Source organism: Oncorhynchus clarkii, chromosome 13 (genome assembly GCF_045791955.1).
Source record: "Oncorhynchus clarkii lewisi isolate Uvic-CL-2024 chromosome 13, UVic_Ocla_1.0, whole genome shotgun sequence".
In the NCBI taxonomy this organism is placed as follows: domain Eukaryota; kingdom Metazoa; phylum Chordata; class Actinopteri; order Salmoniformes; family Salmonidae; genus Oncorhynchus; species Oncorhynchus clarkii.
Window position 1 is genome coordinate 63,922,952 of NC_092159.1, and position 27,362 is coordinate 63,950,313.

The 27,362-nt window shown below is 40.7% G+C and overlaps 1 protein-coding gene across 1 annotated transcript in view; it reads right to left on the minus strand.

The window, feature by feature from the left end:
• LOC139365236 (myosin-11-like) overlaps positions 1–27,362 on the minus strand; it is a 65,672-nt gene that overhangs the window by 36,110 nt on the left and 2,200 nt on the right. The window contains exons 4-13 of the mRNA XM_071102736.1: positions 24,870–24,897; positions 23,799–23,901; positions 14,867–14,899; positions 14,232–14,324; positions 12,939–13,002; positions 12,550–12,648; positions 12,170–12,313; positions 11,103–11,198; positions 3,744–3,862; positions 683–835 (exon numbers count right to left, since the gene is read on the minus strand). Coding sequence (XP_070958837.1) covers positions 683–835; positions 3,744–3,862; positions 11,103–11,198; positions 12,170–12,313; positions 12,550–12,648; positions 12,939–13,002; positions 14,232–14,324; positions 14,867–14,899; positions 23,799–23,901; positions 24,870–24,897 — 932 coding nt within the window. The remainder of the gene's footprint in view (positions 1–682; positions 836–3,743; positions 3,863–11,102; positions 11,199–12,169; positions 12,314–12,549; positions 12,649–12,938; positions 13,003–14,231; positions 14,325–14,866; positions 14,900–23,798; positions 23,902–24,869; positions 24,898–27,362) is intronic.

Consider the following 27,362-nt stretch of genomic DNA (forward strand, 5'->3'; position numbering starts at 1 on the left):
AGAAGGTACATAGTGGTTTACACAGAGCTACAGTACCGTGGTAGTTCCTGAGGAGAAGGAGATGGGAGAGATGGATGTGAACAGAGAGGTACTGCTCACCTCATAGTCCGGTACATCAGGCTTGCATCCCACATTACATCCTATTCCCTATTTAGTGCACTACTTTGACTAGGTTCCGTAGGGGGTGTTTTTAATTGTGGGATAATAATAATCATAGTAGGAAATGTTCTGGGGAAATGTCCCTTTTGGGAGGTAGATGGGGCTCCCAAATCGCTACATTTACCCATTTTAAATGGTTTAAATTTCAGTAATATAGCAGATGCTCGAATCCAGAGTGAATTACAGTTGGGGGTGCATCATTTTATTTTACCGGTCCTCCATGGGAATCGAACCCACAACCTTGGCGTTGCGATGCTCCATGAGCTACCAACTCGCCTCACGGGACCCCTGCAGGAATTCCTTTCTCTGTCAATTTAAAGAGGATGCTCCTCAATCTCACCTCAAAGATTTCAAAGCCAGCGATGTCTAGGATCCCCAGGAATGATGCTCCTCAATCTCACCTCAAAGATTTCGAAGCCAGCGATGTCTAGGATCCCCAGGAATGATGCTCCTCAATCTCACCTCAAAGATTTCAAAGCCAGCGATGTCTAGGATCCCCAGGAATGATGCTCCTCAATCTCACCTCAAAGATTTCGAAGCCAGCGATGTCTAGGATCCCCAGGAATGATGCTCCTTTACGTTTGGCCTTATCCAGAGTCTTATTCACCCTGGCCAGGATCCACCTGAACAACCGCTCATACATGGCCTTCGCTAGGGCCTCGATGGCAAAGTCAGCCTGGGGGAGAGGGAGAGGGAGGGAGAGAGGGAGGGGGAGAAGGAGAGAGGGAGAAGGAGAGAGGGAGGGGGAGAAGGAGAAGGAGAGAGGGAGGGGGAGAAGGAGAGAGGGAGGGGGAGAAGGAGAGAGGGAGAGGGAGGGGGAGAAGGAGAGAGGGAGAAGGAGAGAGGGAGAGGGAAAAGGAGAGAGGGAGAGGGAGAAGGAGAGAGGGAGGGGGAGAAGGAGAGAGGGAGGGGGAGAAGGAGAGAGAGAGACAGAGAAAGAGAGAGAGAGAGACAGTGAGTGTGTGAACCGTCATCTTGTCTGCCTCCATGTACAGCCCTGTCTCTGACTAAAGCTTCTCCTAGAGAAGGGCTATGTACTATAACTACTTATGGCTTCAGATACATTATATGTTGCCAGGTCTTCGTTGAAAATAAGATTAAACTTTAAACTGAACATGCGAGAGGAAGGTATTGTACAATTAAGTTGAATCTAGAATAGAATAGAGTAGAATACAATAGACTAGAGAATAATATAATAGAGTTGAATAGAATAGAGTAGAATATAATAGATTAGAGTTGAGTTGAGTAGTGTAGAGTTAAATAGAGTAGATTAGACTAGAGTAGGGTAGAATAGAGTAGAATATAATATAGTAGAATATAATAGATTAGAATACAGTAGAATATAATAGATTAGAATAGAGTAGAATATAATAGATTAGAGTAGAATAGAGTAGATTATAATAGAGTATATTAGAATAGAGTAGATTAGAATAGAGTAGAATATAATAGATTAGAATATAATAGATTAGAATAGAGTAGAATATAATATAATAGACTAGAGTTAAATAGAGTAGATTAGAATAGAGTAGATTAGAATAGTGTAGAGTTGAATAGAACAGAGTAGAATAGGGTAGAACATAATAGAACATAGAGTAGTAAAACATAGAGTAGAACAGAGTAGAATAGAGTAGAATAGAGTAGTGAAGACTAGAGTAGAACATAATAGAACATAGAGTAGTAGAACATAGAGTAGAACAGAGTAGAATAGAGTAGTGAAGACTAGAGTAGAACATAATAGAACATAATAGAGTAGAGTTGAATAGAGTAGAGTAGAACAGAGTAGAACAGAGTAGAATAGAGTAGTGAAGACTAGAGTAGAACATAATAGAACATAATAGAGTAGAACAGAGTAGAACAGAGTAGAATAGAGTAGTGAAGACTAGAGTAGAGTAGAATAGAGTAGAATAGAGTAGTGAAGACTAGAGTAGAACATAATAGAACATAATAGAGTAGAACAGAGTAGAATAGAGTAGAATAGAGTAGTGAAGACTAGAGTAGAACATAATAGAGTTGATTAAAGAGAAGAAGGGAGTTTAATAGAATAGAGTAGATTAGAGTAGTGTATATTTGAATAAAACAGAATAGAGTAGAATAGAATATAACAGAATAAAGTAGAGTAGAATAGAGTACAATAGAATAGAGGAGAACATAATAGAATGGAGTAAAACAGAGTTGAATAGAGTAGAGTAGAGTTGAATAGAATTGGGTAGATTACAGTAGTTTAGAGTTGAATATAATAGAGTAGAATAAAGGAGAATAGAATAGAGCAGAATATACTATAGTTGAATAGAACAGAGCATAATACAACATAATAAAGTAGAACAGAAAATAATAGAGTCGAATAGAATATAGTAGAATAGAATAGAGTAAAATACAGAGTAGAGTAGAAAACAGTAGAATAGAGCAGAATAGAATATAGTAAATTGAGTAGAGTAGAATAGAGTAGAGTTGAATAGAGTCGAGTTGAATAGAATAGAGTAGAACAGAGTAGAGTTGAATAGAGTAGAGTTTAACATAGAGTAAAATATAACAAAGTAGAATCGAGTAGAATAGAATAAAGTAGAATTTAATATAATAGAGTAGAGCAGAGTAGAATAGAATATAATAGAGTAGAGATGAATAGAATAAAGTAGAATTTCATATAATAGAGTAGAGCAGAGTAGAATATAATAGAATAGAGTAGAGATGAATAGAATAAAGTAGAATTTAATATAATAGAGTAGAGCAGAGTAGAATATAATAGAATAGAGTAGAGATGAATAGAATAAAGTAGAATTTAATATAATAGAGTAGAGCAGAGTAGAATATAATATAATAGAGTAGAGATGAATAGAATAAAGTAACATAATATAGTAGCATAGAATAGAGTAGAATACAGTAGAAAACAGTAGAATAGAGCAGAATAGAATTGAATAGAGTAGAGTTGAATAGAGTCGAGTTGGATAGATTAGAGTAGAACAGAGTAGAGTTGAATAGAGTAGAGTTGAATATAATGGAGTAAAATTTAACAAAGTACAACCGAGTAGAGTAGAATAGAGTAGAGTTGAATAGAATAGAGTAAAATATAACAAAGTAGAACCGAGTAGAATAGAATAAAGTAGAATTGAATATAATAGAATAGAAGATAGTATGATAGAAAATAGTAGAATAGAAGATAGTAGAATAGAAGATAGTAGAATAGAGTAGAATAGAAGATAGTATAATAGAAAATAGTAGAATAGAAGATAATAGAATAGAGTAGAATAGAATAGAGCAGAATATAATTGAGTCAAATAGAATAGAGTAGAATATAATAAAACATAATAGAGTAGAATAGAGAACAATAGAGTAGAATATAATAGAGTACAATAGAAAAGAGTTTAATAGAATAGAGTAGAATAAAACATAATAGAGTAGAATAGAACAAAATAGAGTAGAATAGAGTAGAATAGAACATAATAGAGTAGAATAGAGTATAATAGAATAGATTAGAATAAAGTAGAGTGGAATAGAGTAGAGTAGAATTGAGTAGAATATAATAGAGTAGAATGGCGTATAATATAATACTGAAGAAAATAATAGAATAGAGTAGAATAGAAGAGTACCTGCTCCTTGGTCTGAGCCTTCTGCACCACCTCTCTGCCCACCTTGATACGGGGGGTGAGGACGGAACGGGTGAAGTCTGTCACGTTGATACCCTGCAGGTGGCACACTTTCTGAGCCGCTGAAGAGAGAAAGAGAAGAGAGGGGGAGGAAGGGAGGCAAGAGAGAGAGATGGGGAGGGGGGAGAAAGAGAGAGAGAGAGAAGAGAGGGGGAGGAAGGGAGGCAAGAGAGAGAGAGGGGGAGGGGGGGAGAAAGAGAGAGAGAGAGAAGAGCGGGGGAGGAAGGGAGGCAAGAGAGAGAGAGGGGGGAGAAAGAGAGAGAGAGAGAAGAGAGGGGGAGGAAGGGAGGCAAGAGAGAGAGATGGGAGGGGGAGAGAGAGAGAGAGAGAGAGAGAGAGAGAGAGAGATTAGTCGTACTGTATGTTACCTGTTGTCTTTCTTACCTGTGTTAGTGGTATGTTACCTGTTATCTTTCTTACCTGTGTTAGTGGTATGTTACCTGTTGTCTTTCTTACCTGTGATTCCTCTCTGTGTTATCTGTGCTAAATGTAAACTGTATTTTCAAGCCTGCGTTACTGTGAACAAACTCTGTTGCTATCGGTGTTGCTCCTACCTGTGTGATGTCATGTCTCACCTGTGTTTCTCCTACCATTATGATGTAATGTCCCACCTGTGTTGCTCCTACCTGTGTGATGTCATGTCTCACCTATGTTGTTACTACCTGTGTCATGTCATGTCTCACCTGTGTTTCTCCTACCTGTATGATTTCATGTCTCACCTGTGTGGTTACTACCTGTGTGATGTCATGTCTCACCTGTGTGGTTACTACCTGTGTGATGTCATGTCTCACCTGTGTGGTTACTACCTGTGTCATGTCATGTCTCACCTGTGTTTCTCCTACCTGTATGATTTCATGTCTCACCTGTGTGGTTACTACCTGTGTGATGTCATGTCTCACCTGTGTGGTTACTACCTGTGTGATGTCATGTCTCACCTGTGTGGTTACTACCTGTGTGATGTCATGTCTCACCTGTGTTGCTCCTACCTGTGTGATGTCATGTCTCACCTGTGTGGTTACTACCTGTGTGATGTCATGTCTCACCTGTGTTGCTCCTACCTGTGTGATGTCATGTCTCACCTGTGTGGTTACTACCTGTGTGATGTCATGTCTCACCTGTGTTTCTCCTACCTGTGTGATGTCATGTCTCACCTGTGTTTCTCCTACCTGTGTGATGTCATGTCACACCTGTGTTTCTCCTACCTGTGTGATGTCATGTCTCACCTGTGTTTCTCCTACCTGTGTGATGTCATGTCACACCTGTGTTTCTCCTACCTGTGTGATGTCATGTCACACCTGTGTTGCTCCTACCTTTGTGATGTCATGTTACACCTCTGTTTCTCCTACCTGTGTGATGTCATGTCACACCTGTGTTTCTCCTACCTGTGTGATGTCATATTCCACCTGTGTTGCTCCTACCTTTGTGATGTCATGTCACACCTGTGTTGCTCCTACCTGTGTGATGTCATATTCCATCTGTGTTTCTCCTACCTGTGTGATGTCATATTCCACCTGTGTTTCTCCTACCTGTGTGATGTCATGTCACACCTGTGTTTCTCCTACCTGTGTGATGTCATGTCACACCTCTGTTGCTCCTACCTGTGTGATGTCATATTCCATCTGTGTTTCTCCTACCTGTGTGATGTCATATTCCATCTGTGTTTCTCCTACCTGTGTGATGTCATATTCCACCTGTGTTTCTCCTACCTGTGTGATGTCATATTCCACCTGTGTTTCTCCTACCTGTGTGATGTCATGTCTCACCTGTGTTGCTCCTACCTTTGTGATGTCATGTCACACCTGTGTTTCTCCTACCTGTGTGATGTCATATTCCACCTGTGTTGCTCCTACCTTTGTGATGTCATGTCACACCTGTGTTGCTCCTACCTGTGTGATGTCATATTCCACCTGTGTTTCTCATACCTGTGTGATGTCATGTCACACCTGTGTTTCTCCTACCTGTGTGATGTCATGTCTCACCTGTGTTTCTCCTACCTGTGTGATGTCATATTCCACCTGTGTTGCTCCTACCTTTGTGATGTCATGTCACACCTGTGTTGCTCCTACCTGTGTGATGTCATATTCCACCTGTGTTTCTCCTACCTGTGTGATGTCATGTCACACCTGTGTTGCTCCTACCTTTGTGATGTCATGTCTCACCTGTGTTTCTCCTACCTGTGTGATGTCATATTCCACCTGTGTTGCTCCTACCTTTGTGATGTCATGTCACACCTGTGTTGCTCCTACCTGTGTGATGTCATATTCCACCTGTGTTTCTCCTACCTGTGTGATGTCATGTCACACCTGTGTTGCTCCTACCTGTGTGATGTCATATTCCACCTGTGTTTCTCCTACCTGTGTGATGTCATGTCACACCTGTGTTGCTCCTACCTGTGTGATGTCATATTCCACCTGTGTTTCTACTACCTGTGTGATGTCATGTCACACCTATGTTGTTACTACCTGTGTGATGTCATGTCACACCTATGTTGTTACTACCTGTGTGTTGTAATGTCTAACCTGTGTTGCTCCTACCTTTATGTTGTAATGTCTAACCTGTGTTTCTCCTACCTTTATGTTGTAATGTCTAACCTGTGTTGCTCCTATCTGTGTGATGTCATGTCTAACCTGTGTTGCTCCTACCTTTATGTTGTAATGTCTAACCTGTGTTGCTCCTACCTGTGTGATGTCATGTCTAACCTGTGTTGCTCCTATCTGTGTGATGTCATGTCTAACCTGTGTTTCTCCTACCTTTATGTTGTAATGTCTAACCTGTGTTTCTCCTACCTGTGTGATGTAATGTCTAACCTGTGTTTCTCCTACCTTTATGTTGTAATGTCTCACCTGTGTTGCTCCTACCTTTATGATGTAATGTCTAACCTGTGTTGCTCCTACCTTTATGTTGTAATGTCTAACCTGTGTTTCTCCTACCTTTATGTTGTAATGTCTAACCTGTGTTGCTCCTACCTTTATGTTGTAATGTCTAACCTGTGTTGCCCCTACCTTTATGTTGTAATGTCTAACCTGTGTTGCTCCTACCTTTATGTTGTAATGTCTAACCTGTGTTTCTCCTACCTTTATGTTGTAATGTCTAACCTGTGTTGCTCCTACCTTTATGTTGTAATGTCTAACCTGTGTTGCCCCTACCTTTATGTTGTAATGTCTCACCTGTGTTGCTCCTACCTGTGTGATGTAATGTCTAACCTGTGTTGCTCCTACCTGTGTGATGTAATGTCTAACCTGTGTTGCCCCTACCTTTATGTTGTAATGTCTAACCTGTGTTGCTCCTACCTGTGTGTTGTAATGTCTAACCTGTGTTGCCCCTACCTTTATGTTGTAATGTCTAACCTGTGTTGCTCCTACCTTTATGTTGTAATGTCTAACCTGTGTTGCTCCTACCTGTGTGTTGTAATGTCTAACCTGTGTTGCCCCTACCTTTATGTTGTAATGTCTAACCTGTGTTGCTCCTACCTTTATGTTGTAATGTCTAACCTGTGTTTCTCCTACCTTTATGTTGTAATGTCTAACCTGTGTTGCTCCTACCTTTATGTTGTAATGTCTAACCTGTGTTGCTCCTACCTTTATGTTGTAATGTCTAACCTGTGTTGCTCCTACCTTTATGTTGTAATGTCTAACCTGTGTTGCTCCTATCTGTGTGATGTCATGTCTAACCTGTGTTGCTCCTACCTTTATGTTGTAATGTCTAACCTGTGTTTCTCCTACCTTTATGTTGTAATGTCTAACCTGTGTTGCTCCTATCTGTGTGATGTCATGTCTAACCTGTGTTGCTCCTACCTTTATGTTGTAATGTCTAACCTGTGTTGCTCCTACCTGTGTGATGTCATGTCTAACCTGTGTTGCTCCTATCTGTGTGATGTCATGTCTAACCTGTGTTTCTCCTACCTTTATGTTGTAATGTCTAACCTGTGTTTCTCCTACCTGTGTGATGTAATGTCTAACCTGTGTTTCTCCTACCTTTATGTTGTAATGTCTAACCTGTGTTGCTCCTACCTGTGTGATGTCATGTCTAACCTGTGTTGCTCCTACCTTTATGTTGTAATGTCTAACCTGTGTTGCTCCTACCTGTGTGATGTCATGTCTCACCTGTGTTGCTCCTACCTTTATGTTGTAATGTCTAACCTGTGTTGCTCCTACCTGTGTGATGTAATGTCTCACCTGTGTTGCTCCTACCTTTATGTTGTAATGTCTAACCTGTGTTGCTCCTACCTGTGTGATGTCATGTCTAACCTGTGTTGCTCCTACCTTTATGTTGTAATGTCTAACCTGTGTTGCTCCTACCTGTGTGATGTCATGTCTAACCTGTGTTGCTCCTACCTTTATGTTGTAATGTCTAACCTGTGTTGCTCCTACCTGTGTGATGTCATGTCTCACCTGTGTTGCTCCTACCTTTATGTTGTAATGTCTAACCTGTGTTGCTCCTACCTTTATGTTGTAATGTCTAACCTGTGTTGCTCCTACCTTTATGTTGTAATGTCTCACCTGTGTTGCTCCTACCTTTATGTTGTAATGTCTCACCTGTGTTGCTCCTACCTTTATGTTGTAATGTCTAACCTGTGTTGCTCCTACCTTTATGTTGTAATGTCTAACCTGTGTTGCTCCTACCTTTATGTTGTAATGTCTCACCTGTGTTGCTCCTACCTGTGTGATGTCATGTCTAACCTGTGTTGCCCCTACCTGTGTGATGTCTAACCTGTGTTGCCCCTACCTTTATGTTGTAATGTCTAACCTGTGTTGCCCCTACCTTTATGTTGTAATGTCTAACCTGTGTTGCTCCTACCTTTATGTTGTAATGTCTAACCTGTGTTGCCCCTACCTTTATGTTGTAATGTCTAACCTGTGTTGCTCCTACCTTTATGTTGTAATGTCTAACCTGTGTTGCTCCTACCTTTATGTTGTAATGTCTAACCTGTGTTGCTCCTACCTTTATGTTGTAATGTCTAACCTGTGTTGCCCCTACCTTTATGTTGTAATGTCTAACCTGTGTTGCTCCTACCTTTATGTTGTAATGTCTAACCTGTGTTGCTCCTACCTTTATGTTGTAATGTCTAACCTGTGTTGCCCCTACCTTTATGTTGTAATGTCTAACCTGTGTTGCTCCTACCTTTATGTTGTAATGTCTAACCTGTGTTGCCCCTACCTTTATGTTGTAATGTCTAACCTGTGTTGCTCCTACCTTTATGTTGTAATGTCTAACCTGTGTTGCTCCTACCTTTATGTTGTAATGTCTAACCTGTGTTGCTCCTACCTTTATGTTGTAATGTCTAACCTGTGTTGCCCCTACCTTTATGTTGTAATGTCTAACCTGTGTTGCTCCTACCTTTATGTTGTAATGTCTAACCTGTGTTGCTCCTACCTTTATGTTGTAATGTCTAACCTGTGTTGCTCCTACCTTTATGTTGTAATGTCTAACCTGTGTTGCCCCTACCTTTATGTTGTAATGTCTAACCTGTGTAGCTCCTACCTTTATGTTGTAATGTCTAACCTGTGTTGCCCCTACCTTTATGTTGTAATGTCTAACCTGTGTTGCTCCTACCTTTATGTTGTAATGTCTCACCTGTGTTGCTCCTACCTTTATGTTGTAATGTCTAACCTGTGTTGCTCCTACCTTTATGTTGTCATGTCTAACCTGTGTTGCTCCTACCTTTATGTTGTAATGTCTAACCTGTGTTGCTCCTACCTTTATGTTGTAATGTCTAACCTGTGTTGCTCCTACCTTTATGTTGTAATGTCTAACCTGTGTTGCTCCTACCTTTATGTTGTAATGTCTCACCTGTGTTGCTCCTACCTTTATGTTGTAATGTCTAACCTGTGTTGCTCCTACCTTTATGTTGTAATGTCTCACCTGTGTTGCTCCTACCTTTATGTTGTAATGTCTAACCTGTGTTGCTCCTACCTGTGTGATGTCATGTCTAACCTGTGTTGCTCCTACCTTTATGTTGTAATGTCTCACCTGTGTTGCCCCTACCTTTATGTTGTAATGTCTCACCTGTGTTGCTCCTACCTTTATGATGTAATGTCTCACCTGTGTTGCTCCTACCTTTATGTTGTAATGTCTAACCTGTGTTGCTCCTACCTTTATGTTGTAATGTCTCACCTGTGTTGCTCCTACCTTTATGTTGTAATGTCTAACCTGTGTTGCTCCTACCTTTATGATGTAATGTCTAACCTGTGTTGCTCCTACCTTTATGTTGTAATGTCTAACCTGTGTTGCTCCTACCTTTATGTTGTAATGTCTAACCTGTGTTGCCCCTACCTTTATGTTGTAATGTCTAACCTGTGTTGCTCCTACCTGTGTGATGTCATGTCTCACCTGTGTTGCTCCTACCTTTATGTTGTAATGTCTAACCTGTGTTGCTCCTACCTTTATGATGTAATGTCTAACCTGTGTTGCTCCTACCTTTATGTTGTAATGTCTAACCTGTGTTGCCCCTACCTTTATGTTGTAATGTCTAACCTGTGTTGCTCCTACCTGTGTGATGTCATGTCTAACCTGTGTTGCTCCTACCTTTATGTTGTAATGTCTAACCTGTGTTGCCCCTACCTTTATGTTGTAATGTCTAACCTGTGTTGCTCCTACCTTTATGTTGTAATGTCTAACCTGTGTTGCTCCTACCTTTATGTTGTAATGTCTAACCTGTGTTGCTCCTACCTTTATGTTGTAATGTCTAACCTGTGTTGCTCCTACCTTTATGTTGTAATGTCTCACCTGTGTTGCTCCTACCTTTATGTTGTAATGTCTAACCTGTGTTGCTCCTACCTTTATGTTGTAATGTCTAACCTGTGTTGCCCCTACCTGTGTGATGTCATGTCTAACCTGTGTAGCTCCTACCTTTATGTTGTAATGTCTAACCTGTGTTTCTCCTACCTTTATGTTGTAATGTCTAACCTGTGTTGCTCCTACCTTTATGTTGTAATGTCTAACCTGTGTTGCCCCTACCTTTATGTTGTAATGTCTAACCTGTGTTGCTCCTACCTTTATGTTGTAATGTCTAACCTGTGTTGCTCCTACCTTTATGTTGTAATGTCTAACCTGTGTTGCTCCTACCTTTATGTTGTAATGTCTAACCTGTGTTGCTCCTACCTTTATGTTGTAATGTCTAACCTGTGTTGCTCCTACCTTTATGTTGTAATGTCTAACCTGTGTTGCCCCTACCTTTATGTTGTAATGTCTAACCTGTGTTGCTCCTACCTTTATGATGTAATGTCTAACCTGTGTTGCTCCTACCTGTGTGATGTCATGTCTCACCTGTGTGGTTACTACCTGTGTGATGTCATGTATCACCTGTGTTGTCGGGCATGGTGGCCTGCTCATTGTTCCTCTCCTTGTTGAACTTAATGTTCCCCAGCTGGAGCACAGTGGAGACCACCTTCATCATGCCTAGAGAGAGGAGAGGAGAGGAGAGGAGAAGGGGTGAGAGGAGAGTGGGAGGGGAGAGAGAGACAGACATCACTGAGAGAGACAACAGAAAGAGAGACAGCCCTACCCATCCCCTCGTCCTCAAGAGAGATAGAGAGATAGAGTGAGAGCGAGAGAACGACAGATGTTCAGAGAAAGACAAAGTGAGGTAGTGAAAGAGAATGATAGACTAAAAGCCAGACTGCCCTCATCTTCCCTCCAGTATCTGTCCTCTCGTCCTCAGAGACAGCCCTCCCCTTTCCTCCAGTACCTGTCCTCTCGTCCTCAGAGACAGCCCTCCCCTTTCCTCCAGTACCTGTCCTCTGGTCCTCAGAGAAACCCATGATCTCCCCTCCCTCCAGTACCTGTCCTCTGGTCCTCAGAGAAACCCATGATCTCTACTCCCTCCAGTACCTGTCCTCTGGTCCTCAGAGAAACGCATGATCTCCCCTCCCTCCAGTACCTGTCCTCTGGTCCTCAGAGAAACCCATGATCTCCCCTCCCTCCAGTACCTGTCCGCTCGTCCTCAGAGAAACCCATGATCTCCCCTCCCTCCAGTACCTGTCCTCTCGTCCTCAGAGAAACCCATGATCTCCCCTCCCTCCAGTACCTGTCCTCTGGTCCTCAGAGAAACCCATGATCTCCCCTCCCTCCAGTACCTGTCCTCTCATCCTCAGAGAAACCCATGATCTCCCCTCCCTCCAGTACCTGTCCTCTCATCCTCAGAGAAACCCATGATCTCCCCTCCCTCCAGTACCTGTCCTCTGGTCCTCAGAGAAACCCATGATCTCCCCTCCCTCCAGTACCTGTCCTCTGGTCCTCAGAGAAACCCATGATCTCCCCTCCCTCCAGTACCTGTCCTCTGGTCCTCAGAGAAACCCATGATCTCCCCTCCCTCCAGTACCTGTCCTCTGGTCCTCAGAGAAACCCATGATCTCCCCTCCCTCTAGTACCTGTCCTCTCGTCCTCAGAGAAACCCATGATCTCCATGGCCTCCAGTGTTTCTATGAACATCTGATCATCTTCCTGACCAGGCACCTCCACGTGACCTGCCACCAGGAACCGGTAGGCCCCGAAATCCTCCAGTAACAGCTCCTCTATACAGGAACAGACAGGAGAGGAGGAGCTGTATGGTTACACACTATATAATTAAATAAGGCCTGAGGCCTATCTATCTCATTCTATCTATATATCTCATTCTATCTATCTATCTCATTCTATATATCTATCTCATTCTATCTATCTATCTCTCATTCTATCTATCTATCTATCTATCTCTCATTATATCTATCTATCTATCTCTCTCATTCTATCTATCTATCTCTCTCCTCACCCTTTAGTTGGTCCTTCGCTCCGGCCACCATGTAGTAAAAGATATGGAAGGCTCTCTCTATCTTGGCTTGGCGAATACAGCGAGACTTCTCCAGCAGGTCTGGTGGACAGGGGAGGGTCAAAGACAACACCCTCTGTGGCGCAGGAACAGGTCACTGCATTTCACGTCGGGACAGTTTCCCCCGACACACATGAGATATAAATATGAAGTCTTAATTGAACATGTTTTTTTAGGGTTTAACTAGGGTTTAACCTGTGTCCGGGAAACTGTCCCTTTTGTGTGTTTAATATCTCCCGAATCTCTAAAAGAATGAATTAAACACCTATAATACATCTCTATGAGGAGCCCAAAGTCTGTATATTTAGAGTCTGTATATTTCATTAGGATACAGGTATCGATGTTGGCTCCAACCAGGAATCCGGTCACGTCAAAGTTGAGCTTAATAAACTTGCCCTGTGAGGAGAGAGATGTAGGATACTGTATATGTGAGGAGAGAGATGTGGGATACTGTATATGAGGAGAGAGATGTAGGATACTGTATATGAGGAGAGAGATGTAGGATACTGTATATGTGAGGAGAGTGATGTAGGATACTGTATATGAGGAGAGAGATGTAGGATACTGTATATGAGGAGAGATGTAGGATACTGTATATATGAGGAGAGATGTAGGATACTGTATATATGAGGAGAGATGTAGGATACTGTATATATAAGGAGAGATGTAGGATACTGTATATGGGGAGAGAGATGTGGGATACTGTATATGAGGAGAGAGATGTAGGATACTGTATATATGAGGAGAGATGTAGGATACTGTATATGGGGAGAGATGTAGGATACTGTATATGGGGAGAGAGATGTAGGATACTGTATATGAGGAGAGAGATACTGTATATATGAGGAGAGAGATGTAGGATACTGTATATGAGGAGAGAGATGTAGGATACTGTATATGAGGAGAGAGATGTAGGATACTGTATATGAGGAGAGAGATGTAGGATACTGTATATGAGGAGAGAGATGTAGGATACTGTATATGTGAGGAGAGATGTAGGATACTGTATATGTGAGGAGAGAGATGTAGGATACTGTATATGAGGAGAGAGATGTAGGATACTGTATATATGAAGAGAGATGTAGGATACTGTATATGTGAGGAGAGAGATGTAGGATACTGTATATATGAATAGAGATGTAGGATACTGTATATGAGGAGAGAGATGTAGGATACAGTATATATGAGCAGAGAGATGTAGGATACTGTATATGAGGAGAGAGATGTAGGATACTGTATATATGAGCACTGAGCTCTTGATAAATGTCATGACGAGGACTAACAGTCTGTATTATAATAACATGGACTAACAGTCTGTATTATAATAACAAGGACTAACAGTCTGTATTATAATAACAAGGACTAACAGTCTGTATTATAATAACAAGGACTAACAGTCTGTATTATAATTACAAGGGACTGGTGCCAGGAGATTTTCCTGACTACTTAATCAAACCGGGAAAGACTCTGGGTCCTAGTTAAAAGCTTTAATTAAGTTAGTAGTAAGAGAGCGCGATGGAATGAATGAATTAATTTAATTTGACATTTAAAAATATATATATATAGTTTTGTTTGAAAAGAGTGTGTAATAGTGTCTGAGCGTGTGTAAACTGTGAGTTAATTACGAATCGTGAGGAGTTGTCGTTCTTGATGGTCTTGGCGTTCCCGAAGGCTTCCAGTATGGGGTTAGCCTGCAGCAGCTGCTTCTCTAGCTCCCCCTGTAGGGCAAAACGGGGGGACGCAGGAAAACCAATCACATATGTCCAACATATCTGTGATGTCACAATTATATTGTGATGTCACTTCATGAATATTACCAGAGAATGATGTCACACGACAGAACAACACAAGTTATGTGCCACTGTACAACAACAAAGAAATGGACAACAGAGACACACTAACAAGCAGTGCAACAGACACAGAGCAAAACACAGTCAGTGAGATGTAGCATAGCAACCACTCAGAGAGATTATTATGGGGTGACTTTGATGTTTGACACACTATTTTTAAATGTCATACAGGCCACTACTTTCTAACACACAGACAGGTCCATCAACAGTTAATAGTGTTCACATGCTATAGGACAGGAGAGATTGATCATATCGGTTAATCTAGGTGTGACACGCTAGCTAGCATGCAGCTATGAACTCCCAAATGGCACCCTATTACATATGCAGTGCACTTCTTTTACCAGACCTCTATAGTCGGTGGTCAAAAGTAGTGCACTAAATAGGGAATAGGGTGCTACTCTCATACTTACATAGGCCAGAGACCCAGGCTTCTCTGGCTTCTCCTACAGAGGAGGCAGAGGATGATGTGATCATTATAACCTATTATAGTGTATTATAACCAGGCATAACGTATTATGATACATTATAACCTGGCATAACGTATTATAATGCATTATAACCTGGCATAACGTATTATAATGCATTATAACCTGGAATAGCGTATTATAATGCATTATAACCTGGCATAACGTATTATAATGCATTATAACCTGGCATAACGTATTATAATGCATTATAACCTGGCATAACGTATTATAATGCATTATAACCTGGCATAACGTATCATAACCTGGCATAAAGTATTATACCCTGGCAAAACGTATCATAACCTGGCATAACGTATCATAACCTGGTATAACGTATTATAACCTGGCATAACGTATCATAACCTGGCATAACGTATTATAACCTGGCATAACGTATTATAACCAGGCATAACCTGCATAATATATTATAACCTGGCATAACGTATTATAACCAGGCATAACCTGCATAATATATTATAACCTGGCATAACGTATTATAACCAGGCATAACCTGCATAATATATTATAACCTGGCATAACGTATCATAACCTGGCATAACGTATCATAACCTGGTATAACGTATTATAACCTGGCATAACGTATCATAACCTGGCATAACGTATTATAACCTGGCATAACGTATTATAACCTGGCATAACGTATCATAACCTGGCATAAAGTATCATAACCTGGTATAACGTATTATAACCTGGCATAACGTATCATAACCTGGCATAACGTATCATAACCTGGTATAACGTATTATAACCTGGCATAACGTATTATAACCTGGCATAACGTATCATAACCTGGCATAACGTATCATAACCTGGCATAACGTATTATAACCTGGTATAACGTATCATAACCTGGCATAACGTATCATAACCTGGCATAACGTATCATAACCTGGCATAACGTATTATAACCTGGCATAACGTATCATAACCTGGCATAACGTATTATAACCTGGTATAACGTATCATAACCTGGCATAACGTATCATAACCTGGTATAACGTATCATAACCTGGTATAACGTATCATAACCTGGCATAACGTATCATAACCTGGTATAACGTATCATAACCTGGTATAACGTATCATAACCTGGCATAACGTATCATAACCTGGTATAACGTATCATAACCTGGCATAACGTATTATAACCTGGTATAACGTATCATAACCTGGTATAACGTATCATAACCTGGCATAACGTATCATAACCTGGTATAACGTATCATAACCTGGTATAACGTATTATAACCTGGTATAACGTATCATAACCTGGTATAACGTATTATAACCTGGTATAACGTATCATAACCTGGCATAACGTATCATAACCTGGTATAACGTATCATAACCTGGTATAACGTATTATAACCTGGTATAACGTATCATAACCTGGCATAACGTATCATAACCTGGTATAACGTATCATAACCTGGTATAACGTATCATAACCTGGTATAACGTATCATAACCTGGCATAACGTATCATAACCTGGTATAACGTATCATAACCTGGCATAACGTATCATAACCTGGTATAACGTATCATAACCTGGTATAACGTATCATAACCTGGCATAACGTATCATAACCTGGTATAACGTATTATAACCTGGTATAACGTATCATAACCTGGCATAACGTATCATAACCTGGTATAACGTATCATAACCTGGTATAACGTATCATAACCTGGCATAACGTATCATAACCTGGTATAACGTATTATAACCTGGTATAACGTATCATAACCTGGCATAACGTATCATAACCTGGTATAACGTATCATAACCTGGTATAACGTATTATAACCTGGTATAACGTATCATAACCTGGCATAACGTATCATAACCTGGCATAACGTATCATAACCTGGTATAACGTATCATAACCTGGTATAACGTATTATAACCTGGCATAACGTATCATAACCTGGTATAACGTATCATAACCTGGCATAACGTATCATAACCTGGTATAACGTATCATAACCTGGCATAACGTATCATAACCTGGTATAACGTATCATAACCTGGCATAACGTATCATAACCTGGTATAACGTATCATAACCTGGCATAACGTATCATAACCTGGTATAACGTATCATAACCTGGCATAACGTATCATAACCTGGTATAACGTATCATAACCTGGCATAACGTATCATAACCTGGTATAACGTATATAACCTAACCTGGTATAACGTATCATAACCTGGTATAACGTATCATAACCTGGCATAACGTATCATAACCTGGTATAACGTATCATAACCTGGCATAACGTATCATAACCTGGCATAACGTATTATAACCTGGTATAACGTATCATAACCTGGTATAACGTATCATAACCTGGTATAACGTATCATAACCTGGCATAACGTATTATAACCTGGTATAACGTATCATAACCTGGCATAACGTATCATAACCTGGCATAACGTATCATAACCTGGTATAACGTATTATAACCTGGTATAACGTATCATAACCTGGCATAACGTATCATAACCTGGTATAACGTATCATAACCTGGCATAACGTATCATAACCTGGCATAACGTATTATAACCTGGTATAACGTATCATAACCTGGCATAACGTATCATAACCTGGCATAACGTATTATAACCTGGCATAACGTATTATAACCTGGCATAACGTATTATAACCTGGCATAACGTATCATAACCTGGCATAACGTATCATAACCTGGTATAACGTATCATAACCTGGCATAACGTATCATAACCTGGTATAACGTATCATAACCTGGCATAACGTATCATAACCTGGTATAACGTATCATAACCTGGTATAACGTATCATAACCTGGTATAACGTATCATAACCTGGTATAACGTATCATAACCTGGTATAACGTATCATAACCTGGCATAACGTATCATAACCTGGTATAACGTATCATAACCTGGCATAACGTATCATAACCTGGTATAACGTATCATAACCTGGCATAACGTATCATAACCTGGTATAACGTATCATAACCTGGCATAACGTATCATAACCTGGTATAACGTATCATAACCTGGCATAACGTATCATAACCTGGTATAACGTATCATAACCTGGTATAACGTATCATAACCTGGTATAACGTATCATAACCTGGTATAACGTATCATAACCTGGCATAACGTATCATAACCTGGTATAACGTATCATAACCTGGTATAACGTATCATAACCTGGTATAACGTATCATAACCTGGTATAACGTATCATAACCTGGTATAACGTATCATAACCTGGTATAACGTATCATAACCTGGTATAACGTATCATAACCTGGTATAACGTATCATAACCTGGTATAACGTATCATAACCTGGTATAACGTATCATAACCTGGTATAACGTATCATAACCTGGTATAACGTATCATAACCTGGTATAACGTATCATAACCTGGTATAACGTATCATAACCTGGTATAACGTATCATAACCTGGTATAACGTATCATAACCTGGTATAACGTATCATAACCTGGTATAACGTATCATAACCTGGTATAACGTATCATAACCTGGTATAACGTATCATAACCTGGTATAACGTATCATAACCTGGTATAACGTATCATAACCTGGTATAACGTATCATAACCTGGCATAACGTATCATAACCTGGTATAACGTATCATAACCTGGTATAACGTATCATAACCTGGCATAACGTATCATAACCTGGTATAACGTATCATAACCTGGTATAACGTATCATAACCTGGCATAACGTATTATAACCTGGCATAACGTATTATAACCTGGCATAACGTATCATAACCTGGCATAACGTATCATAACCTGGTATAACGTATTATAACCTGGCATAACGTATCATAACCTGGCATAACGTATCATAACCTGGTATAACGTATTATAACCTGGCATAACGTATTATAACCTGGCATAACGTATCATAACCTGGCATAACGTATCATAACCTGGCATAACGTATTATAACCTGGTATAACGTATCATAACCTGGCATAACGTATCATAACCTGGCATAACGTATCATAACCTGGCATAACGTATTATAACCTGGCATAACGTATCATAACCTGGCATAACGTATTATAACCTGGTATAACGTATCATAACCTGGCATAACGTATCATAACCTGGTATAACGTATCATAACCTGGTATAACGTATCATAACCTGGCATAACGTATCATAACCTGGTATAACGTATCATAACCTGGTATAACGTATCATAACCTGGCATAACGTATCATAACCTGGTATAACGTATCATAACCTGGCATAACATATTATAACCTGGTATAACGTATCATAACCTGGTATAACGTATCATAACCTGGCATAACGTATCATAACCTGGTATAACGTATCATAACCTGGTATAACGTATTATAACCTGGTATAACGTATCATAACCTGGTATAACGTATTATAACCTGGTATAACGTATCATAACCTGGCATAACGTATCATAACCTGGTATAACGTATCATAACCTGGTATAACGTATTATAACCTGGTATAACGTATCATAACCTGGCATAACGTATCATAACCTGGTATAACGTATCATAACCTGGTATAACGTATCATAACCTGGTATAACGTATCATAACCTGGCATAACGTATCATAACCTGGTATAACGTATCATAACCTGGCATAACGTATCATAACCTGGTATAACGTATCATAACCTGGTATAACGTATCATAACCTGGCATAACGTATCATAACCTGGTATAACGTATTATAACCTGGTATAACGTATCATAACCTGGCATAACGTATCATAACCTGGTATAACGTATCATAACCTGGTATAACGTATCATAACCTGGCATAACGTATCATAACCTGGTATAACGTATTATAACCTGGTATAACGTATCATAACCTGGCATAACGTATCATAACCTGGTATAACGTATCATAACCTGGTATAACGTATTATAACCTGGTATAACGTATCATAACCTGGCATAACGTATCATAACCTGGCATAACGTATCATAACCTGGTATAACGTATCATAACCTGGTATAACGTATTATAACCTGGCATAACGTATCATAACCTGGTATAACGTATCATAACCTGGCATAACGTATCATAACCTGGTATAACGTATCATAACCTGGCATAACGTATCATAACCTGGTATAACGTATCATAACCTGGCATAACGTATCATAACCTGGTATAACGTATCATAACCTGGTATAACGTATCATAACCTGGCATAACGTATTATAACCTGGTATAACGTATCATAACCTGGCATAACGTATCATAACCTGGCATAACGTATCATAACCTGGTATAACGTATTATAACCTGGTATAACGTATCATAACCTGGCATAACGTATCATAACCTGGTATAACGTATCATAACCTGGCATAACGTATCATAACCTGGCATAACGTATTATAACCTGGTATAACGTATCATAACCTGGCATAACGTATCATAACCTGGCATAACGTATTATAACCTGGCATAACGTATTATAACCTGGCATAACGTATTATAACCTGGCATAACGTATCATAACCTGGCATAACGTATCATAACCTGGTATAACGTATCATAACCTGGCATAACGTATCATAACCTGGTATAACGTATCATAACCTGGCATAACGTATCATAACCTGGTATAACGTATCATAACCTGGTATAACGTATCATAACCTGGTATAACGTATCATAACCTGGTATAACGTATCATAACCTGGTATAACGTATCATAACCTGGTATAACGTATCATAACCTGGCATAACGTATCATAACCTGGTATAACGTATCATAACCTGGCATAACGTATCATAACCTGGTATAACGTATCATAACCTGGTATAACGTATCATAACCTGGTATAACGTATCATAACCTGGTATAACGTATCATAACCTGGTATAACGTATCATAACCTGGTATAACGTATCATAACCTGGTATAACGTATCATAACCTGGTATAACGTATCATAACCTGGTATAACGTATCATAACCTGGTATAACGTATCATAACCTGGCATAACGTATTATAACCTGGTATAACGTATCATAACCTGGTATAACGTATTATAACCTGGCATAACGTATCATAACCTGGTATAACGTATCATAACCTGGTATAACGTATCATAACCTGGTATAACGTATCATAACCTGGTATAACGTATCATAACCTGGCATAACGTATCATAACCTGGTATAACGTATCATAACCTGGCATAACGTATCATAACCTGGTATAACGTATCATAACCTGGTATAACGTATTATAACCTGGCATAACGTATCATAACCTGGTATAATGTATCATAACGTATTATTTATGATACACAATAAAGTATTGTTATATTCCTCTTCTTCTTCTGTAATTCTTCTGACTCAGTTCTTCTGTAATATCTACAAACCTGACTCAGTTCTTCTGTAATATCTACAAACCTGACTCAGTTCTTCTGTAATATCTACAAACCTGACTCAGTTCTTCTGTAATATCTACAAACCTGACTCAGTTCTTCTGTAATATCTACAAACCTGACTCAGTTCTTCTGTAATATCCTTGGGGAATAGGTTGTGTCTGATATGTGAACCCTAAACTGTCTTCTTCTGTGGCAGTTGGCAGTTTATTTTATTTTTATTTTACCTTTATTTAACTAGGCTAGTCAGTTAAGAACAAATTCTTATTTTCAATGACGGCCTGGGAACAGTGGGTTAACTGCCTGTTCAGGGGCAGAACGACAGATTTGTACCTTGTCAGCGCGGGGGTTGAACTTGCAACCTTCTGGTTACTAGTCCAACGCTCTAACCACTAAGCTACCCTGCCGCCCCGGGTAAGGGTAATATAGAATATATAGAATATGAATATAGAACTAGGGGGGCGGGTCCATAGCAGCTCATTGGCTATCAGTATTGAATATAGAACTAGGCTATCAGTATTTAATATAGAACTAGGGGGGTGGGTCCATAGCAGCTCATTGGCTATCAGTATTGAATATAGAACTAGGGGGGCGGGTCCATAGCAGCTCATTGGCTATCAGTATTGAATATAGAACTAGGGGGGGTGGGTCCATAGCAGGACTTAGAGTACGGCTCATTGTCTATCAGTATTGAATATAGAAGTAGGGGGGCGGGTCCATAGCAGCTCATTGGTTATCAGTATTGAATATAGAAGTAGGGGGGCGGGTCCATAGCAGCTCATTGGTTATCAGTATTGAATGTAGAACTAGGGGTGGTGGGTCCATAGCAGCTCATTGGTTATCAGTATTGAATATAGAAGTAGGGGGGCGGGTCCATAGCAGCTCATTGGTTATCAGTATTGAATGTAGAACTAGGGGGGGCGGGTCCATAGCAGCTCATTGGTTATCAGTATTGAATATAGAAGTAGGGGGGCGGGTCCATAGCAGCTCATTGGTTATCAGTATTGAATGTAGAACTAGGGTGGCGGGTTCATAGCAGCTCATTGGCGATCAGTATTGAATATAGAACTAGGGGGGCGGGTCCATAGCAGCTCATTGGCTATCAGTATTGAATATAGAACTAGGGTGGCGGGTCCATAGCAGCTCATTGGCTATCAGTATTGAATATAGAACTAGGGTGGCGGGTCCATAGCAGCTCATTGTCTATCAGTATTGGTTGTGAGAGATTTTGCCTCTTCAGCAGAAGACAGAAAGCCTAAACCACCAGCAGCACAAAGCAGCACAAACTGAAGAGGAAGCAGTCCACCAATCAGAGCAGCACACCACAAACTGAAGAGGAAACAGTCCACCAATCAGAGCAGCACACCACAAACTGAAGAGGAAGCAGTCCACCAATCAGAGCAGCACACCACAAACTGAAGAGGAAGCAGTCCACCAATCAGAGCAGCACACCACAAACTGAAGAGGAAGCAGTCCACCAATCAGAGCAGCCGTAGTTTCTACCACACAGTCAGTTAAGGTTACAGTAGTCTGCATCGCCCACGTCACAGGAAGAGTTGTCATACCTTGACTAGCGTCGGTGCATCCTGTCACACAACAGAAATGTCTTTCATTGTTAAAAGAAATGTTTTGTTATCAACATGGATAAAAGTACGAGTACTCTCTCTCAATTTAACAACAAAAAGGGGTTACACAGTTTAGACATTTCTGTTCCATTTCCATCAACTCAATATCTGCAGCTATCCTCTGAGGGTCTAAACAGGTCACATCGTATTGAATGTGCTTAGCAGAGTACAGTAGAGGTAGGGGTTGTAAAAATTCCCTGTAACTTCCCAAAATTCCCAGGTTTTCCAGAAATCCCAGTTGGATGATTCCCAGATGTCCTGCTTAAACCATCCTGATTCCAGGAAACTTCCATCCAGGATTTCTGGAACATTTGGGAAGGTTTTGCAACCCTAGAGGTAACACTCACAGCTCCAGTGTATTGTAGTGTATCATATTGTATCAGTGTATTGTAGTGTATCATATTGTATCAGTGTATTGTAGTGTATCATATTGTATCAGTGTATTGTAGTGTATCATATTGTATCAGTGTATTGTAGTGTATCATATTGTATTGTACACTAGAGTGAACACTCACAGCTCCAGTGTATTGTAGTGTATCATATTGTATTGTACACTAGAGGTAACACAGCTCCAGTGTATTGTAGTGTATCATATTGTATTGTACACTAGAGGTAACACAGCTCCAGTGTATTGTAGTGTATCATATTGTATTGTACACTATAGGTAACACAGCTCCAGTGTATTGTAGTGTATCATATTGTATTGTACACTAGAGGTAACACAGCTCCAGTGTATTGTAGTGTATCATATTGTATTGTACACTAGAGCTAACACTCACAGCTCCAGGGTCCTTCTTGCTGCCCTTGTGAGAGGAAGCCACCACCGCCAGATACTGGATCACCTTCTTCGTGTTCTCTGTCTTCCCCGCTCCAGACTCACCTCTGGTCGGGTAGAGAGGAGAGAGACGGGGTTAGAGAGAGAGGGATAGGGTGTTAGAGAGGAGAGAGACAGGGGGTTAGAGAGAGAGGGACAGGGCTCCAGACTCACCTCTGGTCGGGTAGAGAGGAGAGAGACAGGGGGTTAGAGAGGAGAGAGACAGGGCTTAGGGCTTAGAGAGAGAGGGACAGGGGTCCAGACTCACCTCTGGTCGGGTAGAGAGGAGAGAGACGGGGGTTAGAGAGAGAGAGACAGGGGGTTAGAGAGAGAGGGACAGGGGGTTAGAGAGGAGAGAGACAGGGGGTTAGAGAGGAGAGAGACAGGGGGTTAGAGAGGAGATAGACAGGGGGTTAGAGAGGAGAGAGACAGGGGGTTAGAGAGAGAGGGACAGGGGGTTAGAGCGAGAGAGACAGGGGGTTAGAGAGAGAGGGATAGGGTGTTAGGGAGGAGAGGGACAGGGGTCCAGACTCACCTCTGTCTAATTCAGAAGTGTCAGATAGAAACTTATGGCTGAACCCAGATTGACATTTCAGAACCATAGGGTTCTATCTGCAGAAGAATTCACTACGCTCTTAGAAAACAGGTGCTATCTAGAACCTAAAAGGGTTCTTTTGCTGTCCCCAATAGGAGAACTCTTTGAAGAACCCTTTTGGGTTCCATGTGAAACCCTTTCCACAGAGGGTTCTAAATGAAACTCAAAAGGGTTCTACCTGGAACCAAAAAGGGTTCTACCTGGAACCAAAAAGGGTTCTACCTGGAACCCTTTTGGAACCCTTTATTCTAAGAGTGAACAAAATAATTCTGAGATGTGAAAATGTTGATTCTCCAAATCTCAGAACATTGCTTAGCTCAGGTAGAACCTGATAGACCCAAGGTCACGGGATAAGGTGACATTTGGGACGCATCCCTGGTACAAGGGGCAACAAGGTCATGTGTTGGAAAAAACATGTTTGTGTTTGAGGTTTGGACTCACGTGCACAGAATTGACTGGTCCTCACGCTCTGTGGAGAAAGACAGAGAGAAAGGGAGGTATGGAGGGAGGGAGAGAGGGGAGAGGAGGAAGGGAGAGAGAGGGAGGGAGGGGGAGAGAGATAGAAGCAGAGAAGGGAAACAGAGGGAGAGAGATGGGTTAAGGCAGGACAGTTGAAGCCAAGCTGAACACACCAAACATGAACTCAAGGTGCTCTGTTCACTCACACACAGAGGAAAGACTATAGGCCAGGAACAGCTTCCTAAATCTTCCTAAATCTATTTCTGCACCAGATTAACTTCGCTGTCACTCAATATTGGCTAAAAATAGCAGGGGGGTGGAGTGGGCTACCGGAGGAAGGTAACCTTGGTAACCTGCTCCATGTATGGGTATTTTGAAACACACACACATACATACACATACACACACCTTATCACACACACACAACTTAACACACACAGACAGACTCCCATGTCTGGATATTTTGGAGATCACCCCCCTTCTGATGGCAGGAAACTGGATCAGTAGGATTTGGGTTCTGTCTGGAATTGTATCCTATTCCCTAAATAATGCACTACTTTTGGGTTCCATGTAGTACACTCTGTGGAAAGGGTTCTATCTCTGTGGAAAGGGTTCTATCTCTGTGGAAAGGGTTCTATCTCTGTGGAAAGGGTTCTACATGGAAACCAAAAGAGTTCTGTCTGTTTAATCGCTATCCTGTTTCCTAGTCACTTTACCACTACCTATATGTACAGATCTACAGATGAAGTCGGAAGTTTACATACACCTTAGCTAAATACATTTAAACTCAGTTTTTCACAATTCCTGACATTTAGTCATAGTAATCATTCCCTGTCTGAGGTCAGTTAGGATCACCACTTTATTTTAAGAATGTGAAATGTCAGAATAATTGTAGAGAGAATTATTTTTTTCAGCTTTTATTTCTTTCATCACATTCCCAGTGGGTCAGAAGTTTACATACACTCAATTAGTATTTGGTAGCATTGCCTTTAAATTGTTTAACTTGGGTCAAACATTTTGGGTAGACTTCCACAAGCCTCCCACAATAAGTTGGGTGAATTTTGGCCCATTCCTCCTGACAGAGCTGGTGTAACTGAGTCAGGTGTGTAAGGCCTCCTTGTGTAGGCCTCCTTCCTCCTACTTTTTCGTGTGTGCGAGCAAGGATTAAAACAGCTCGAGCTCAGTGAGGTTGGATGGAGAGCATTTGTGAACAGCAGTTTTCAGTTCTTTCCACAGATTCTCGATTGGATTCAGGTCTGGACTTTGACTTGGCCATTCTAACACCTGGATATGTTTATTTTTGAACCATTCCATTGTAGATTTTGCTTTATGTTTTGGATCATTGTCTTGTTGGAAGACAAATCTCCGTCCCAGTCTCAGGTCTTTTGCAGACTCCATCAGGTTTTCTTCCAGAATGGTCCTGTATTTGGCTCCATCCATCTTCCCATCAATTTTAACCATCTTCCCTGTCCCTGCTGAAGAAAAGCAGGCCCAAACCATGATGCTGCCACCACCATGTTTGACAGTGGGGATGGTGTGTTCAGCTGTGTTGCTTTTACGCCAAACATAACGTTTTGCATTGTTGCCAAAAAGCTCAATTTTGGTTTCATCTGACCAGAGCACCTTCTTCCACATGTTTGGTGTGTCTCCCAGGTGGCTTGTGGCAAACTTTAAACAACACTTTTTATGGATATCTTTAAGAAATGGCTTTCTTCTTGCCACTCTTCCATAAAGGCCAGATTTGTGCAATATATCCTATGTCCTATGGACAGAGTCTCCCACCTCAGCTGTAGATCTCTGCAGTTCATCCAGAGTGATCATGGGCCTCTTGGCTGCATCTCCGATCAGTCTTCTCCTTGTATGAGCTGAAAGTTTAGAGGGACGGCCAGGTCTTGGTAGATTTGCAGTGGTCTGATACTCCTTCCATTTCAATATTATCGCTTGCACAGTGCTCCTTGGGATGTTTAAAGCTTGGGAAATCTTTTTGTATCCAAATCCGGCTTTAAACTTCTTCACAACAGTCTCTCGGACCTGCCTGGTGTGTTCCTTGTTCTTCATGATGCTCTCTGCGCTTTTAACGGACCTCTGAGACTATCACAGTGCAGGTGCATTTATACGGAGACTTGATTACACACAGGTGGATTGTATTTATCATCATTAGTCATTTAGGTCAACATTGGATCATTCAGAGATCCTCACTGAACTTCTGGAGAGAGTTTGCTGCACTGAAAGTAAAGGGGCTGAATAATTTTGCACGCCCAATTTTTCAGTTTTTGATTTGTTAAAAAAGTTTGAAATATCCAATAAATGTCGTTCCACTTCATGATTGTGTCCCACTTGTTGTTGATTCTTCACAAAAAAATACAGTTTTATATCTTTATGTTTGAAGCCTGAAATGTGGCAAAAGGTCGCAAAGTTCAAGGGGGCCGAATACTTTCGCAAGGCACTGTATATAGGGAGTAGGGCCCTGGTGAA